This window comes from Balearica regulorum, chromosome 25, assembly GCF_011004875.1.
Source record: "Balearica regulorum gibbericeps isolate bBalReg1 chromosome 25, bBalReg1.pri, whole genome shotgun sequence".
NCBI classification, from domain to species: Eukaryota; Metazoa; Chordata; class Aves; order Gruiformes; family Gruidae; genus Balearica; species Balearica regulorum.
In genome coordinates, this window is record NC_046208.1 from 7270509 (window position 1) to 7288950 (window position 18442).

Here is an 18442-nt window from a genome sequence, read left to right on the forward strand (position 1 = left end):
TGCACTCTTTCCTAGGGCTGTTTATTGTTTGTACCTAAGACTGGTCCTTCAGCTGAGATAAGCCAGCTCCCACCACGCTCTGCCCACAGTGGTGTCTGAGACCTCAGCACACCTTGCACCCGTGATTGTACAGAGAACATGGTGCCCAGTGCTCACGTTAGACCTCAGCAGCCTGTGGGTGCCTGGGCTGCCCAGGAACAAGCCCAGGGCTGCCCCTTCTGTGCTGAGGGACAAGGCACCACAGAACCCCACCACTGGTGCTGCATAATGCAGTGGGGTTAACAAACCTTCCAGGCACCAGAAATCCCAGGACATGGCCAAAGCAGGGGAGCATCCCACACAGCCCCTCACCATGTCTGCACCGAGGGGCTGCACCAGTGCATGGCACGACAGCACTGCCCATCTGCTCAGGAGACCCCATGTCACTGCTAACACCATGTAGGAAGCGTTGGTGGCAGTGCCGCAGTGGGTCCTCTCTCGCTGCTCTGTGCCAGGACCCCCATGGTGCTCTCACCCCAGCTCCTGGCTCTGGACAGGGTCCCGCAGAGGTGGAGGGCAGGACGGTGCCAGGTAGTGCCGAGCGGTGCTAGGGCTGTTTCTGTGCGATGATGTCGCGGATGCAGGTGTACAGGAACATGTACTGGTCCTGCAAAAGAGAAAGGGAGGTCTGGAGTCAGGTTTCTGACAGACACCTGCTGGCTGCAGGACTAACCCTGCCATTTGCCTTAAAAGGTCCTAATTAACTAACAGCATCTGATGGTAGAGCAGGATTTGCTGTCCCAAGTGGTCCGCGTTTGTCCTGTGTCACCAGAGTTGCCCAGAAAGGAAGAATTAGGCCTGGAGCTGTAGTTACACCATGTTTGTTTCCTCCTGCTTCATCATCCCCACTCAGAACACCTGAAGGCAAATTGCACTGCGGCATGAGAGGAACAACGTCATCGGACTTCCTCAAAGTGCCCCAGCAGCTTTTGGATGTGCCATGGTGTTTGCATCCAAAACAAGACTGAAGAGCAACTCCAGTGATAATGCAGAGCACGGAGCAGGGAGAGCTCTGCCCTGCTGGAGTGCACAGGGTCTGTGGTCCTGAGGTCAGGAGGGAAGACCTCTGGAGCAGGAGTTTCCCTTGGAGGTAGTCTCAGCGTACCTGAGTCAAGGGCTGACAGCAGATGAGGGCAGATCTCTGCAAGCTCTCAGAGGCAGACAACAAGATCTGGGTGGTTTTAGCCCAGTTGCATCGTTTCTCTATTTTTAAGATCACTAGATGACCTTTGAGGTCCCTTCCAACCCTAACCATTCTATGATTCTATGAAAATGATCCACCAGCACCAAATGTGGGTCCAGAGGTCTCAAGTCCACTGTGGATTTGATATGGGGTTCTGCTTAAACGCCAAGCTGCTCCAAAATGATGCCAGGCTACAAAACACCCAGGACTGACCACCACCGCGGCAAGGCTCTGGGAAAGACAAGGTGTGAGAAAGGTGAATGAGGTGGCACGCAATGCACAAAGCTGAAGGGCAGGGCCAGCCTGCAAATGCTGCGGGTTGAAATCACATGGCAGCCAGGAAGGGGGGATTAGGGCCCCCGCACAGCTCGCTAATGCGCTGGCTAAGCTGCAAGTCACGAGTTGCCTCCTCCCCTGCCAGCGGTGGGTTTAGGCCCACTGAAGGGCCGCGAAAGCCACAGATCACACAATGGCTGCGGTTCCAGGTCACCAGAGCGTGTCTTCTGTGAGCTTGGCCCAATTGTGAAATCTGGAGTGACAGCCCAGGACTGATTCAGGCCAGGCACGCTCGGTGCCTGGCTAAATGCAAGAGCCCAGAGACACGCGCCGCGCAGCAGCTGGGGGTGCTTAAATACCCGGCAGTTATCCACGTACAATCCCTCAGAGGTTCTTCTTCCCCCTTGTTTGGTACTAAACCCCCAAAAAATCAGCTGATGCCCATGGATTGACAGCAGCATGTCCCTGGCAGGGATAAAGGGGTCCCGGCAAGCCCCTGCAGTGATGGAGGAGGCCGGCAGCCGCGTGGCAGTGGCGTGGGGCTGGAGGGCTGCCCTGCCTGTCCTCCGCTGGCCGTGGCGGGATCAGAGCGACCACTGCTTGTGGCAAGGTGCGGAGGCAGCTGCCTCCACTGCCCCCCCTCAGTGGGGCAGTGGCTTTTGATCAGCGCTTGCTGTGCCTTTATGGGCACATTGTGTCTCTGCTCGGCAAGACCGCTGCTGAAATACAAAGGAGCTCTGAAGCAGGGGCAGCAGATGCCTTGCCCTCCTCTGGCTCTCACCATGTGCATGGCTCAGATTAATTAAGAATGCGATTAGCTGCTCGCAGGCAGCTCTGCAGCTGGGAAGCCCTGGAGAGATCTGCCCTAATTCTGCTGTCCCCTGTGGGGAGGGTTTCCAGGAATGCTGAATCAGCTCGTTCAGTGGTCAAAGCAAATGAAAGCGCTGTCCAGAGGGCATCTGTGCCACCAGTGCCCATCAGGAGCAGCACACTGCAGGCCTGCGAGGCTGGGCTGGCATGGCACGGCACGGCTGCGGCAGCATCAGACAGTGCCACAGCCTGTACAGCTGCAGGGCAGCTGCAAATGTGGCAGGGTGTCCCACCGACCCCCTCGCAGGCAGCCCCAACCCTGGCAGCAGGCAGGGACTGGGAGCAGGCGCTGGGCATGGGGGATGCGGCAGGGAAAGGCACCAGACGCAGGGAAACCTGGCAGATTCTGGGTACCCAGGCTGACAGCCGTGTCAGAGGCTGGTGTGAGCAGGCAGGCTCATCATGCAGGATGAAACCAGTACTTCACGTTTTCCAGGGCAGAATGGGAAGAGTGCAAGGCACTTATCATGAGCTCACATGCAATTTAACCTATTTTAACTCCAGAACTGAGGAGATGGAAAGCCCTTCCCTGGGAAAAGACAATGCCCTTAGCCCTTGGTGGCTGGCAGAGGAAGCATGGAATAAATCCCTGTGTAGGCTGGACAGGCTCCCAGGTGGCAGGTAGCACCTGGGGAGTGGGCAGCATGCTGCCAGCTCCAGGCAGCTCAGCATAAATGTCCTGTTCTGCCCAGCCCACCACCCTTCCTCTTTCCCACCTACCAGAGTTGGCGTCATGAGACAGCAGCTCCTTGTCAGCTGGAGGGTCACCCCGTAGACATCCACGATTCTCTCAGCTTTTATCTGGTGCAAGAGGCAATCCAGGGAGATCAGCATTCCCATTTGGCTCACACCATTGCTGCAAGGGACAATGGAGGGTGAGGTGACTGATGCCACGCCAGGCTGAGCTGAACCTCTTTGGAAGTGGGCACCAGCCCAAGAAGTCAGAGGACCCATGAGAAAACATGCAGCAACTGAGTACGGTGGGGATAGGGGACTGTGAGCACTGGTCTAGGAGTTAGGAAGCCCTGTGCTGACCAGGGGGATGGGACCCCAAAGCGCCTGTTGAAGGAGCCTGGAGACCCAGCCCGCCCTGCCCTGCTGAGCTGTGCATCCCTCACCCAAGCCAGCTCTGCTGATGTGCTGGCTGTGTTGGCTCCTGTGGAACTTTGAGCTCTCCCTGGCTGCAAGCAGGTGAGGACATCAGGGCTGCTCCCAAGATCCTAGCAGTCAGCCGAGAGCTGGCCTGGGCACCTCAGCCCAGGAGTGCCTGCTCCATGCACACTGGCCCCTGGGCCAGCCCTGTTTGCCCTCCCTTCTCCCAAGCGCTTGGCAGAGCACTGCTTCACCTGACCTCCCAGGCTCAGAGCTTCCCTGGCTCCCACTGACCTACTCTCAACATGCCCCAAAGCCTTGGGGTCCTTGGTGGAGTGTACAGGCTTGTTGGTGGCCATGCCAAAGCACTGGTACCTGGTGGGTACCAGCTCTGTGAGGCTGCCCATGGATGGAGCAGTAACATGATGTACCTGCAGTGCAGCAGGAGAGGACCGGCTCTCTTCCGGTGGGGCATGCACCGCCTGACAGCAGTGAGGAGCTCTACCAGGCTCTGGACATCTGGCTGTTTCTTGCTGCTCCAGAGCGTGTATAGGAACCGTTGTACCTGCCTCTCCTTTGCTTTCTTCTCCTGGTGAGACAAAGAGTTGACATGGCTGTTGGGGAGGGATGGGTGAGTTTGGATGCAGAGGGGTCCCAGCTCTCCAATCCTGAGGCTGTCAGATATTTTCCCAAGTAACTAGCTTCTGTAAAGCTGTCCAGACAGTCTCTGCTGGGGCACTGCCCATCACCCATGCAGGGGTTGTGGTGCCTCTGGCAACCTGCTCTCCTTCCCCATGGCACCCCGACCTGCCTCGTGAGAGGGAGACTGATAACTGTGTGGGCCTTTTCACAGAGGGTCAGAAAAACCTATCAATCAGCAAGGGGTGGGGGAAGCCTCTAAGCCTCTCCTGTGCATCTCCTATGTTCACTCAGCAGATGTTCTTCTGGATGTCGCAATCTAGATTCCCTCCTGCATTTGTGGACTGCTGGCTCTCTGTTCTTGCAGCTCGAACAAGTCTCCATGGACCTTTCAGCCCTTGCCCCTACAGACCCGTTTGCTAGCAGTGAAGAACATCTCAGGCAGTCGGAGCCACACCAGCCCTGTCAACACATACATGTTTCATTTTGAGCTGGATACACCTCCATCCGGAGACAAGCTTCTCTGTGCCACACTGGATGGTCAACATCTTTGTGCAGAGAGAGTCTCCTTCCAGGGGCCAGCACGCCTCACTTGGGACCTGTGTGCAACAGCAAGTTTGGCTTCATGTTGATGGCTGCCATGTTTCAGATCAGTCACCATCACAGGGGTCTGTGATGGGATTGGACCAGAGCATCCCGAATATCACTGCATGTCATTTCCTCCCCTGGCTAAACCCTGGGAGAGTTTTCGGAAACAACAGCAGATTCCAGCCAGCTTCCCTGTTAACACAGAGCTGCTTGGGAATCAGAATCTGCTCAGCAAACACCCTCCACCTCAGATGGAGCTGCTGTCCTTGGGGACCATGGAGATGCAGCTTGAAGAGCACCAGCTGAGTCAAGGTCCATGGATCTCATGGTGGGCAGCCAGAACCTGTCTCCCATGACAAGCAGTGGGAGCACTTTGACACAGGAAAAGTTCAGCCTTAGCTAAGCTGGATTTGCACCCAGGTGTCAGGAGGCAGTGAGGAGAGTTCAAGTTTCAAAGCTATGCTAGCTTCCAGCTCCATTACACAGATCCCTGCTCTGCCATGGCACAGGCAGGCATGGTGCCTTACCTCCCCCTTCTCCTGCCATGGCAGAAGTGTTAGGATGGTGTGAACATCTTGTTCCCACACCAGGGTCCAGAAGTCCTCCATGGTCAACTTGTCAGGCCCCTGGACAGCCAGGTACTCCCTGTTGGAGCTGCAGCCCTGAGTGGGGAACAAGAACATCACTCTCCTGCTGGACAGGGTGGCACAGGTACCCCGTCAGCCCAGGTGGCTGCAGGAGAGGCCAGGCAAAGAAGGGAAGCTCAGCAGGTCAGGAGGCAAAGAGAGAGGACAAAGCACCGAGGGAAGGAAGTGAGGACAGCCCAAACTGGGCAGGTGAGGGAAGGCACATCCTCAATCCCCACAGTACCTCTTGTCCACACAAGATCACAGCAGCAGTGACCAGTGGAGCAGTGCAGGAACCAGCAGGGAGCAGGAGCATGGTGAGGAAAGGGGAGCATCACCTGCTGCCTGTGGGACCCAGGCATGGGGGTGGTCATTACTGCTGGAGGTAAGACTCACCGGGACATGCCACACCTGCAGGAGACCTGAGAAAGGGCCCTGTTCCAGCAGAGAAAACTTCACTCTGGAGCGATCGTCTGCAAAATACGTGGGAGATGGAGGGATCCAGGTCAGACTTGTGCTCACACAGCTCCTGCAGACCGACTGCGCAGCCACACAAATCCAACCCCCCCATTCACCATTTCTCTGTAAAGGTGCTCCCCTCTGCAGTGGTCTTGTTCAGCTCATGGATGTTGGTACCCTAAAGACAGGTCTCTATCCCAACCTCCTACTCAAAGCAGATACGTGTTGTGCAGGTTGCTCAGTGTCTTGGGCAATGGAGATCTGCATATCTCCAAGGATGGAGAGCCTGAAGATGCTCTGGGCTCCTGCTCCAGTGTTTGGCCACCTTCATGGGAACTCTTTTTTCCTCATACTGAGTTGGATTCTCTTCCAAATTATCCCCATTGCCTCTTGTCCTTCCATGGTGCATCTCTGAGAAGACTACATTTTCTCTGTGCCCTCCCAGCAGGTAACTGAAGATAGCAATAAGACCTCTCCTTTGCCTTCTCTCCTCTGAGCTGAACAAACCCACCTATGCTCAACGCAGGTACAGGATGGAAGAGGATGCAAGGTGTCACAGCACTTACATGGGAGGATGCTAGAAGAGGGTCGTGACTGCTGGTTGCCTGAAGATGGTGTTGCAGAGCTGGCTTCTTCCTTGACAACCTCTAGGAGGGTCTGCCAGAATGAAAGAGAGTGGAGGAAGCAGTAAGCAGGGAAGGGTCAGGAGGAGCAGGAGGAACTGGGGAGTCCTGAGGACATCTGGCCTTGGCAGAGGAGTGGTTATAGCTGCACATGCAGAAGCCTTAGCAGGGGTGCTATGTGACCACCTCTGGGGTGGGCTGCCAGGTCTGCTCCATGCTGTCAGGAGATGGCTGCATCTCTCTGTAGAGAATGGTGTTCAGATAGATCCCTACCCTGCATGGGGAAAGGAGGGGGTCATGGACAGACCCTGATGAGTGCAGGATGCGTGAGGGAGCTATGTGCCTGTGGACACCATGCCATGGAGAGGAAACACTGCCAGGACATCCAGGCACGTGGAAACTGGGGCATGGGACTCACTCAGGAGGCACTTCTTGGGTGTCCCCCAGCCTGACCAGGTGCAATTGCTCCCCAGGTCCCCCCAGTGCACACAGCCATGGCAGCACTCCCTGCACCCTGCCCAGGACAGCTCTCACCTCGTACTCCCTCAGGAAGCCCACATGGGACTTGGCCGCCTTCTGGGCGTAGTGCTGAGCAAAGCTTTTCAGTGGGATGGGGCAGGACCTGGGGAGAGAAACTGGGGGTAAGGGTGAGGTTGAGCAAACTCAGCAGCATCCAGGCTGCGTCTGCAGTAGGTGGACAGGCCTGTAGGCAGACCTTCGCCCCTCAAATGCTGGGGCCCTTGCAGGCCCCCAGCACAGCTTTGGCCCATGCCAACCTGCTCTCCCCTAGACAACAGCATGTCTTAGGTGTGGCAAAGCCCAGGGCCTGTTCCCAAGATGCAGCAAGGACAAGGGCATCCTGTTCTGCATGAGGGAGGACACAATTTGACCATAAAGAGTTATGTGACCTCCTGATGTAGCCTCAGAGACAACAATGTAGGTGGGCAAAGCCATGCCTAGCCTGACCCAGCTCCCTCCTCTTGGCCTCCATTAGAATGGACTTCCCAAGGCCATCCAGCTGCCATGAGCCCCTCCAGTTTGAACCCATCTCTAGGGCATCCCTGTGGGTTGGAAAATCAGGGGCTGATCAAAATGCCTTTCCCAGGACAGCTCTGCAGCTCTTTGGCATTGGTGTAGCCCCGGAGGCTGGCACTGCAGGAAAGGAAGATGTGGTGCCCCAAGCCCTCCCAGTGTGCCCAGTGGCTCATACCTAGTTCTGGGCTGGGCTCCCCATGCTGCAGGGAACAACCAGCCTTGGGCTGACCCCTCTCAAAACACTGGGTGGGACAGCTGGCTGGGCTTCCTCGTCCTTCTGTCCTGGAGCCAAGGCTCAAGCTAGGGTCAGGGTCCCTGGTGGGTAGAGTGGCAGGTAAAATGCAGCAGGTTCTTACCTCTCAGTTCCCGATAAACCCAGGAGTGGTTCCTCCAAGATCTTGTCCAGGATACAGCTGTGCAGGAAAATATACTGGGACTGGAAGGCAAAGGCAGACAGCAATGTAGAGCTTTGTACCACGCAGGCAGCATGAAAGGGTGGGAATGGCACTGCATAGTGGGCAGAGGATGTCTTACATTCATGCCCCAGAAGTCCTACATTCATCCCCAAAAGGTCCTGGCTACTTCAATCTCAGAGCCCCTGTATTCCTCCACTGGGTGAGTCTGTCTGTGCTGAAGGGTAGTACTGACACTTTGTCCCAACCCCGAGTACTAGCAATATTAGATTGCCTGTGGAGCATCACAGGCCAACAACACGGTGTGGGTTAAGAATTGCCTGCAAAGGGCCTGATCCTGTTCCTAGGTGCTCGCTCTGGGGTGTTGCTGAGCCTCCTGGGAGGGCTCTGAGACTGTATATGTTGCTGCTGAGGGTCTGGCAGGGTATGACCTGCTGGAGACCCCCACAGAAGAGCAATTTCCACTCCAGCTGAGCTGGTGCTTGGAGTGGCACTGTGACGCAGTGTCAGGTTGGGGACCAGCCTGGGGGTGCTGGGGCTGGCTGGCCAGCTCATCTGTTTGCCAGCCCGGCTAGCTTTTATGCCATGGAGCAAGGGGCTGGGGGGAAGAGGGAGCAGAGGTCTTACCAGGGTCTGAATCATCAGGTAACGGTTCATCCGCAAGGTGTAAACAACACCAAAAGTGTCCACCACCTTCTCCTGCTTCATCTGCTGCAGCAGCCGGTCCAGGGCAATGAAGGTGCCAGTGCGGCCCACCCCGGCGCTGAGAGCACAGGCAGCAAGGGTTAAACACTGCGTGACCCCACAGCCATGGGCTCCCCTCCTGCTGCTAGACATGGCTCCCAGCACCCTGGGGCACTGGTCCCAGCACAGCATGGGGCTGAGGAGCCTTCACACTTCCCTGGGTTGGTGCTGACCATCTCCAGCCACCCTGGCCCCTGGGATTGGGGGGCAGGCAGCAAGCAGACCTGTAATCCCCAGCAGCCAAGCAGGAGACTCTCTACAGACCAGCTGTGTCTCCTGGGCACTGCTTTCCCTCCCAGTTTGTGTATGAGGAGGACCCTTGCCTCCCTTGCCCTCTCCCATTGTTCCCTCCTGCCACCCCCCGGAGCAGAGCCTCACCTGCAGTGCACAAGGGTCGGCCCCGCGTCCTTGGTGCTCTGGATGTGCTCCCGCACCAGCTCTCTGAAGGTCATAATAGAAGTCGTGGACTCCGGGATCCCATGGTCAGGCCACGCCGTGTAGTGCAGGTGGGACACGTGCCGCTCTGCCCGGAGACCTTCCTGCCAGGGAGGATGTTGGTGATCAGCATACAGCCCGCCAGGACAGGGGCATGCATGCACCCCACAGCCCTGGGAGCACCCAGGGACTTGGGGACACCCGACTCAGCTGCAAGGAAGAGCCAACGTCAGGTCTGCTGCACTGCCTGGTGGCTCCTGCTCTCCTGTCCTCCCCCACGGTCCCCTGCCATGGGGAGGCACGTGGAGGTGGCAAGGAGGAGACCTGCCTTTGACTGCCAGGGAACGTGCCCTTGAAGCTGCAGGCTGTGTCCCAGTGCAGGGACATGGAAAGAAGAGAGCAAGGGTGGACAGCAAGGGTGATACACGTTGACAGTGACTGATTGCTCTGCAGGGGATTGGGTCTTTGAACCCCGCTAATGGCAGGGAAAGGAAATTATACCACCATCACCAAGGAGAAACACCACTGCATCCCATGCAAACTCCCAGCCCTTGGCAGGTCCCTAGCCCATCCTCTTGGGTCCTCACTCACGTGCCACAGTTTGAACTCGCGCATGGTCCACTCCTCGGAGCTGCTCTGCGTCAGCAGGTGGACCCGGACCTGCCCGTAGGAGACTGGGGCACATTCAGATGGCCAGTAGTGATCACAGAGGACCTAGAACACAGGAAAGACGGGGTCCCAGTGAGGCCAGTGAGGGCCCAGGTCCCACTGGGTGACCTCCTGGGTCCCTGGGAGCATCTGGAGAGCAGCAGCTGTGTGGGGAGCAGGCAGGGATGCTTCCCTGGCCCACCAGGAGCTTTGTATGGCACTCCCCCACCTCCCCTTTGTTTGGATCTCAGCCTCCTCCAGAGAAAAGGACCTGTGTGGGTCTCATCATCCCTGGAGACTGGAGGAACAGCCTGTGTGACATGTCTCATCCAGAGGCAAGTGGTAATTTCAGACAGTGCAGAAACATCTGAGGGTAATGGGCATGGCTCCAGCTAAGCTCCACTTCTGGTCCTTCCTACCCCAAGCTAACACTGAGCTGCACATCAGCCTCTGTTCCCTCTCAGATGGCCTGTTGGGGAAGCTGTGTGGCCTGTGCTCACCCTGGAGGCACATCTGAGCAGGGGTTGGCGGAGGACACAAACCCAGCCCTGGGCTCAGCTCACACGACCACATCTGGGCTTGGATGGGGCTGGCACATAGAAGCCCAGTAGTGCCGACTTACCCGCCCGTTCTCCATGCACACTGTCAGCATGATGATGTTGCAGACGTTCTGCTCCCACACCAGCCTCCAGAAGTCCTCTATTGTTTTCTTCAGGGGCCCCTGGGTGGCAATGAACTCCTGCTGGGATGTGTAGCCCTGAGCAAGAGGCAGACAGGAGTTGGCAAATTGCTGAGGCAGGTGGATCCTGCCCTGAGACAGAGTCAGTGCCTGATCTGCTTTTGCGGTAGACGGAGAAATGCCCGTTGCCCTTAGCCCATGCGGACACAGTTCCCAGGCAGCTGATCTCAGAAGCAGCTAATTTCACAGGAAGCATGTGCTGCCCAACACATGCTCTCTACACATTTAGAATAAAGACGTGACCCCTGCCGTTTCCCTCCAAGTAGTTCCTCATTGAGCCTAACCAGGGGAAGACAGATCTGGGTCTTGTGCTCCCCAGTCATTGCTGGAGGTAGGGTGAGCATGCAAGGTCTCAGGCTGCTTCTTTGCCCCTTTGACACACACATGCCCCGCGGATCCACACAACCGCGCGTGCATGCTGTGTGTGCCCTGCCTGTTACCTGGGAAAATCTCCCGGATGGGGGATGTGGGCACAGCTCCAGGGTTGTTCAAATGCAGCTGCACAGACCAGAAGGAGAAAGAGCAGACAGACAGACAGGGCAGTAAGCTGGGAGAGGATGGGAAGAGGGTAGTCCTCAAGAAGAAAGCAGGAAGCCTTGCCAGTCTCCCCACACTCATACCTCCACATTCAGAGCACTTGCGTCTGACAATCTCCATCAATCCCTGCTAAAAGGGCAACTATGCCTCTCCACCTGACCCCCAACTCCTTGCCAGTCTGTGCCAGCTGTGACTTCAGTGGCAGCTCTTGCCTACCAGCCCTCACAACCTCAATCCAGGCTGAGTTTCTCTGACGGTGCCCCGTGGCCACGTCTCTGTGCAGAAGGCAAGTGAGCACTCACAGGCATGAAGTTGGCATTGATGTAGTCTGAGTGTGGATCCTCCCCCAGCTGGCTCAGTTTGACCCGAGAGTGATCATCTGAAAAAGACCATACACACATGGTCCTGCAAGGCAGCCCTTCACCAAGACATGGTGTCCTGGTTTTGGCAGGGATAGACTTAATTTTCTTTCTAGCAGCTGGTACAATGCTGTGATTTTGATTTAGGATGAGGATAATGTTGATCACACACTGATGTTTTAGCTGTTGCCAAGCAGTCAAGGACTTTTCAGCTTCTCATACTGCCCTGCCAACGGGAAGGGGGGGGGCGGAGCAAGAAGCTGGGAGGGGACACAGCCAGGGCAGCTGACCCAAACTGGCTAAAGGGATATTCCATACCATACAACATCCCATACAACATCATGTTCTGTATATAACTAGGGAGTGGGCCAGAAGGAGGGGCAGGTCAGGGTCTTGTGGAGCATCGACTTCGGGTGATGAGAAATTGTGCTGTTCATCACTTGTTTTGTATATATTATTATTATTATTATTATTATTATCATCATCATCATCATCATCTTCCTTTTTTATTTTTGTTTTTATTTTGTCCTATTAAACTGTTTTTATCTCAATCAATTAGTTTTTTGTTCCTTTTCCATTTTCAATTCTGTCCCCCATCCCACTGGGAGGGGGGAGTGAGCGAACAGCTGTGTGGTGGTTTTAGCTGCCTGCCAGGTTAAACCACAACACATGGCCATCTCCTCTTCCCCTAGGTAACACATCAGGAGAAGCCCCAGCAGCTCTGCTAGCTCTGGAGTGGAGGCTCTGTTCCTGGCCAGGCACCTTCTCCCAGGAGAGGTGAGCACTGCCTGCCAGCTGGGTTAGCAGGGGGGTAAGAAAGCAGAGCTGGTATCATGAGGCTCATTGGAGAAGCCATGGGACACTCATGGTCCCCCTTTGGTCTCCAGCTGGGACCCATCCCTGAGCTGGGCTCAGCCACCACCTGCCTGGCAGCCTCCTGGAGGAGCTGAGGATGCTGGCTCAGCCCTGGCTCAACCCCTAAGCCTTGAGTCTCCAACAGGAAAATGAAAACTGAGGCCCACTTCAAGACTCCTTCTTCTCCCAGGAGAGGAGCCAGGCACCGTGAACCCTGCAGTGATGCAAGGTGAGCCTGTCCCTGTGCATTGCAGTGTGAACTCCCACCCTGGATGCTGGGGACAGCACTTACAGGGCAGCACATGGGGATATCTGTTCTTGGAGACATTTGCTGGTAGCTCGGCCTCCACCTTCGGCTGCTCCTTCCCAACTTCCTTCAGCTCCTGTAGGACAGGGGAGAAGATAAGCACAAATGTCTCTCTGGAGAGCTCCTGGTCAACCCAACTCCCTGCTCATGGCCAAGGGCTCTGTCAGGTGGTTCAAGAAGGTCACCTTTGCACAGGGAACTGCTCTACCCTCCCTCAGTATGGCCTGTGAACTCTGAGCCATAGGTGGCTTTTCCCAGCACCTTTCCCAACAGCACTGTTTGTATTTAAAAGAAAACAAGCCCAAGAACAAGTATTGAGGAAAAAAAACTTCTCAGAAATCAGAAATCTACCAAGAAGCTCCGAGCATTTTGTGCTGAGAAAACAGAAACATCTTGTGCTGCAAAACCAGAAATATCTTGTGCTGCTTCTGCCTCTGTCCTCACTCAGAAGGCCAGATAAGGATGATCTGAGGAGGGTCTAAAATTGCCAACGGGACTTTCAAAGATGCTGGCAGCAGAACAATTCAGAGCCTGCAGGTGCTGGCAGTGGGACCCAGTGAAGGCAGCCTGAGGTGAATTTCACAGTCTGGCCCTATAGCTCTCAGAGTGCTCCTCAACCTTCCTTTTGGCTGCAGGCTCTTTCTAACACTGTCAAGGTGGATCTCATTGCAACAGCACTCAGCATCTTCACCTCCAGTCCAGGCCTGGGGCCCTTTGCTTTGTTCACCAGCAGCTGTGGACAGTGCTAGTTCACCTCACACCACAGACAACATGTATTTCTACCAGAACTTGAACAAAACAGGTTTTGAGCAAAGGAATTGCCTGATCACTTGGTCCATCCAATCTATGGCCTCCAAGACTGCCTAGTAGGGTGGTTGGATTGCTAGAGAGATGGGTTACTGTCCTTGGAGATGAGGAGTCCGTACAGGCCACCCAACAGCTAGGGCATGAGCTACCTAGAGGGGAAATTAAGTCTCATCTCTTGTAGAGTCTCATCTCACCTCAAACTCCTGGAAAAAAGCGTGGTTAGCACTTGCTGTCTTCATCTCATAGTACTGCTTGAAGTTCTGTATGGGAATTGGCCGATGGACATGTCTGCATGAAATGAAGTCCAGAGGAAAACTTGCCTTAGCTATTGGGAGGTCTGGCAGGCCAGTCAGGTGGCCAATGAGACAGCCCAGCTTGTGACCTGCAGTACCTGGATGCACACACACAGGGATGGTTTATTGCCCACGTCATTGCCCAGGGAAGTGGGTCCAACAGAGCATTGTTTAAATACTGGGAGGGATTTCAGGATAATGAGGATATTCTCCTACTGCAGAAGTCTTGCAGAGGAGGTGTGGACAATGCATTGACCCAGATTTGAGCTGGGCAATAAATACTGAACATAGGAAAGCCTAAGTTTTAAAAAATAACTGAGGGAGAGGAGACAGAGTGGGATATTTCCTGAGTCAAAGCAGGAGAAAGAAATCGGTGAAGGACTCTGGGACTTGCAGTGGGGCATGCAGAGAGGGAAGACTCCAGCACTCACCTCAAGCTGTAGGTCACCATTTCCTGGGGCAGGCTACTCTTCTTGGTTCTAGAATCAGAGCATGGAAGATGTTACAGGGACAGATGCTGTGAGGGTACTGCGTACTGCTGGCTCTTGGAGCACTTGTGAGCAGACAGCTTGCATCCAGCACACTGCTGTGCACACGTGTAGGGTTCTGTGAATTAATTGCACACAAGCAGCTCCCCTCTCCCCTCTGCTTTTTGCTTCTGTGCTTGCCAGGCACAACTCCACTAGCGGGTGTCCTGCTTTGCCTAAATCTCTGTTTATACCCTCTCACTGCTCTTCTTCCTGGCCTGGCAATGAAGGTTGGGTTTCTCAGCCTGCACCCACTGTGTAAGAGATGGCTCACCCTCACCTCTTTGCTCTGAGCTGTTTCCAGTAGACCAAAGCAAAAATAGCTGCAAGTGTTAAAAGAAATCCCACGATGATTCCAGCGATTATTGGCATTGAGAGTGGACCTGTGCCTGCACCGGATCCAGCAGCTGGAATACAAAAGTGAGAGAACGGACAGAAGATCCAGTAAATGGCTGCGTTTTTTTATTGTATTTGCCACCGCCTACGATCACCCTCTGGCTTGCCAAGGTTGTTAATTATCTCTAATCTACACAGCCAGGTAGGGAAGATGGCATTCTCCATCTTACCTGAGAACATGGTGAACGTCACTGCAGGGGCTACTGGGTCGTATTTTGTGAAGGCAGCGACGCTGAACCTAGGGAAAAGCAGAGTCCTGTTATCAGGGGCAATCTAAACTGAGCACAGCACCCACACAGCCAGCAGCAGGAAGACCCAAGGGAATGGGACAGCTGCCTCTGTTTTGAAATGCTGTATTGGAAGAAGCTGGTTTTCTGTTAGGGATTTAGAAAAAGCGTGGAAATGGTCCTTCCTCCCTTTTATGCCTCTTTGAGAAGTTTGTTGCACTTGGGAGAACATGAGAAAATATTCAGAAAGGACAAACAGGAAACAGCTCTCCTCCAAAGGGTTATTTGCAGAGACAAGTAACAAGTTTCTGCTCTCATATAGGACACAAATAGGGAAAGATGACAATAAGTAGGGAAAATCAAACTGGGTTGAGCCACTGTCTTAGTTCACATCAACCCATTAACTGGGTTGACTTGAAAGCGCTGAACCTGCGTAACAGTTTGAAACAGGGGCACCTCAGCTGGGAGGGCTGAGCACTGACCCAGACCCTTCCTTATGCACACACAAGTGGCTGGTGCATCCTCGTCCCTGTGGAGATCTGCCCTGCGTCCTCGTCCCGGCAGTGTGCACACCAAGCCTCACAGCTCCCTGCAGAGCCGACTTCTGAGCAGGTAACTTGGAAGGGTAGGTCTTCTTGTGCCCTAAGTGCAAGCTAAGGCTTTCAAACATAGCTTTAGATTTTAGCAGCCAAGAGTTTGTGGAGCTTAGTGTGAGTCCCCTCCGGCAGCACCCCAGACCCAGCTGCCAGAGCAAAGACCTCTTTGGAATCTGAGCCCGCAGATGCCATGGCATGAGAGATAAGGGCTTGGGGATAAATAACTCACTAAAAGACAGGAAACAAGGGCTGGCTTTCAGAGTGGAGGTGGGCTGTCAGAGGTATCTGCTTTCCACCAGTGACTAATGATTAACTAGAAAAGCAGCACAGAGTACTGAGGATACACGTTGTTTAGGGCAGCCAAAATGAAAGCAAGCTGTGAAGAGCTGCAAAAGGATCTTCTAGTCCTGAGTAACTGGGCAGTTAAGTACATATTTTTGAATCATGGTAGGTGGACTAATGACAGCCTGATGGCTCTGAATTAGCTGCTGCCCTGCGGGAGGTAGGTGTTGGAATGAAAATGGCAGCAGGGAGGGCAGATGTACACTCTCAGACTGGCTGGACAGTATTGGAGGGGTGGAGGAGTATCCCTGCATCCTTGTGCTGCTGTTGAATTCCCCTCGAGGCTGGTGGCAGATCGTGGTCTGAGCCAACGCGTTGTAACGCAGACCCAGCTTGCGCCCAGGCTGTCTCAGCGGGAGCAGAAGGCCAGATCGGAGGCTGCTGGGTTACCTTGCCGTGCCTGAGGGTAAGTCAGGCAGGAGCCGTTAGCAATAAAGAATAGGTGGCCTTGATGGTTAATCAATCTCAAACCTTCTGAATCAATTGGAGAGATGGGAATGCATCATCATGCAGTTCTGCTGCCAGGTGTGACAATGCAGACCCCATGGAGAGCCCGAAGAGCTGTTTGCTCTTGATGATCCTACTCTGTGTGGCATTTCCATGGGAATGGCTCTCTGGAAACTCTCTTTTTTTTCCCAGAAGCAGCCATTTCCCTCAGCCCTGATGCAGCCCAGCGTTAACACCAATCTCTGTTCTGTGCCAGTGCTGCCCCAAACAGCAGTTTCAGTTAAAACCCCCCATTTGGCAACATGTAAATCTAAAGTGACTCTGTAAGAATCAGTGTAAGTTTTTCATGCAAGCACAGAGTCTGCACATAGCAAAAGTAAAGAAAGTGAAGCAGAAGAAAAGCAGAAAGGAAAGCAGGTCCAAACCCAACAACAGGGACCTTGACTCCACTCGCCACAAAACTTAAGGGCAGATCTAATTCTCGCTTTACTCGTAGGGGAAAGTGAAGCGTTCTCTCATGCACACGCTGTCTCATAGTCTTTCTTTCTCTTTTCCCAACACTGTCAGCAACTTCTATCACTAGTCAGCCACCCTTGCTGTACGTTTCTTTAAGTTGAAATGGGATAACCTTCCGGATTCTGGGGGATCGCTTTGTCAGAGAAATGCCTGGGGAAACAGTCCCTGTTTGATGAAATTATGAGCTGCTAAATTAACAGAGGACTGACTAAAGATATGATTCTTTGATTGTAGTAGAAAACCTGTTTTACCATCAATTATTTAAAGGTACCCTATAACAAACTATATATGTTTGTACATTCATGTTCCTGGATTCTACCTACTGTCAAATAAAACTCTGAATTTATGAATATTGTGATGTGGCACCTTGCAGGGGCACATGTGGTCCCTTTTCTCCTCCAGCCCTTTCCCCTCAGGAGGGATGTTGACATCTCTCACCTGTACTGTTCGTTGGCTTTCAACTTCCCGTTGCACGTTGCCCTGGACTGGCCGCACTCCTCTGTTCCCATCGGCACTCGCCAGGTTTCGGGGGAGCTCCTGGGGCTCGAGTGGAAGGGATTGGGGATTAGCACAGCCAAGTAGGAGTCCTCTGTCCCATAATAGTGGTCATACCACGTGCTGGACATGCTTTCCTGGGTGGGCCTCAGTACTGAAGGGGAACGTACAAGGTGACAGTCCCAAAGTGACGTCCAGGGGACCTGCTGTCCTCTAGGGAGCCACTGCAGATTGGGATGTGCAGGGGCACTTACGTGAATCGTTTGTGGTAGCAATGACACCATAATACTTGATCTGTCCGTTCTCCTCGCTGAACAGGTCAGATGAAATGATAACTGTAGAGCTGGCCTCCACCTGGAAGATGTCTGCTTGCAGAGGTGGAGGCAGGGCTGGAAAAGGAACCAGTAAGCACAGCCTGTTAGTGTGTCCCTGCTCCTACAGACCCACCACACATTGCTCAGCCTGTGACTGGTCCCAGCATCACTGCCCAGAGCCCTGACCCACTGCAGTTCAGTGCAGGACCACATGGGGCTCACAGGCATCCGAAAGAGTCCCAGGTTTAAGTAGCAACACTGGGTGTCTTCTGGGGTCTGTGGCAAGGTTGTGGGGAAGAAGGGGACTCACCCTCTACTGTTGTGTTGCAGAGCAGCGTCACAGCCTGGCTCCTCATTGTGTTCATGCCCACTGTGCTCACAACAATTCGGTATGACGAGTTTGGCCCCAGCCCCTCTAGACTGGCCTCGCTCGTAGGGATGCTCATGACATACTTGGAGGTGGGCGGTCCATTAGAGAGTCTCTCTGTCACCACCTCATAAGCCTCCACATCTCCAGGAGAGCTGGTCCAGTTCAAGTACAGGCTCCTTGACTCCGGTAGGCATTGCACATCCTCCACTGGGTTTGGCTCTGCAAAGGAGACATGGCAGGCTCTGAACTCTGGATTAGAGAAATCCCAACCTCAGCCCAAGTGCCAGCCCAGAGCCACTATGTTCCTCTACTGCCTGTCCCTAGGTCAATGAGAGAGGAACAGAGCTGGACATCTGTGACCTGGGAGCCTTCTGTGCCAAGTGCCACAGGAGAAGGCGAATGGGACCTGAGCAGATGTCTTATAGGAGAAGCAGACCAATGGAGATGTCTGCAGAGTCTGCTTTGCTTCACAGGTAGCCAGACCACAAGATGACGGGAAATCTCTGTGATGGGGCTAGCTTAGGGAGCTGATGGCTACCAGAGGGTCACCTTGCTGGTTTTCCTTAGCTCCCACCATGAAGACTTCCCATGCTTCTGTTGACCGCCAAGGGCTAATCCAGGTGTTTCTCCCCCTTCCAGCCTGCG

At 54.3% G+C, this 18442-nt stretch overlaps 1 protein-coding gene across 2 annotated transcripts in view; it reads right to left on the reverse strand.

Moving 5' to 3' along the window:
• Positions 1–18442, reverse strand: part of LOC104633534 (receptor-type tyrosine-protein phosphatase V-like) — a 35614-nt gene continuing 17172 nt past the window's right edge. Inside the window, exons 18-39 of one of the 2 annotated variants that reach the window (XM_075775744.1) lie at positions 17738–18016; positions 17368–17502; positions 17057–17267; positions 14661–14728; positions 14375–14501; positions 13999–14046; positions 13469–13562; positions 12453–12543; positions 11249–11325; positions 10293–10427; positions 9614–9736; positions 8966–9126; positions 8471–8606; positions 7787–7866; positions 6930–7017; positions 6339–6429; positions 5710–5786; positions 5215–5349; positions 4576–4698; positions 3892–4049; positions 3089–3224; positions 1–646 (exon numbers count right to left, since the gene is read on the reverse strand). In XM_075775744.1, coding sequence (XP_075631859.1) covers positions 587–646; positions 3089–3224; positions 3892–4049; positions 4576–4698; positions 5215–5349; positions 5710–5786; positions 6339–6429; positions 6930–7017; positions 7787–7866; positions 8471–8606; positions 8966–9126; positions 9614–9736; positions 10293–10427; positions 11249–11325; positions 12453–12543; positions 13469–13562; positions 13999–14046; positions 14375–14501; positions 14661–14728; positions 17057–17267; positions 17368–17502; positions 17738–18016 — 2633 coding nt within the window. In that variant the 3' untranslated portion in view covers positions 1–586. Of the gene's footprint in view, positions 647–3088; positions 3225–3891; positions 4050–4575; positions 4699–5214; positions 5350–5709; positions 5787–6338; positions 6430–6929; positions 7018–7786; positions 7867–8470; positions 8607–8965; positions 9127–9613; positions 9737–10292; positions 10428–10849; positions 10908–11248; positions 11326–12452; positions 12544–13468; positions 13563–13998; positions 14047–14374; positions 14502–14660; positions 14729–17056; positions 17268–17367; positions 17503–17737; positions 18017–18442 lie in introns of those variants that run through there. The other variant, XR_012838901.1, reaches the window with a different exon arrangement.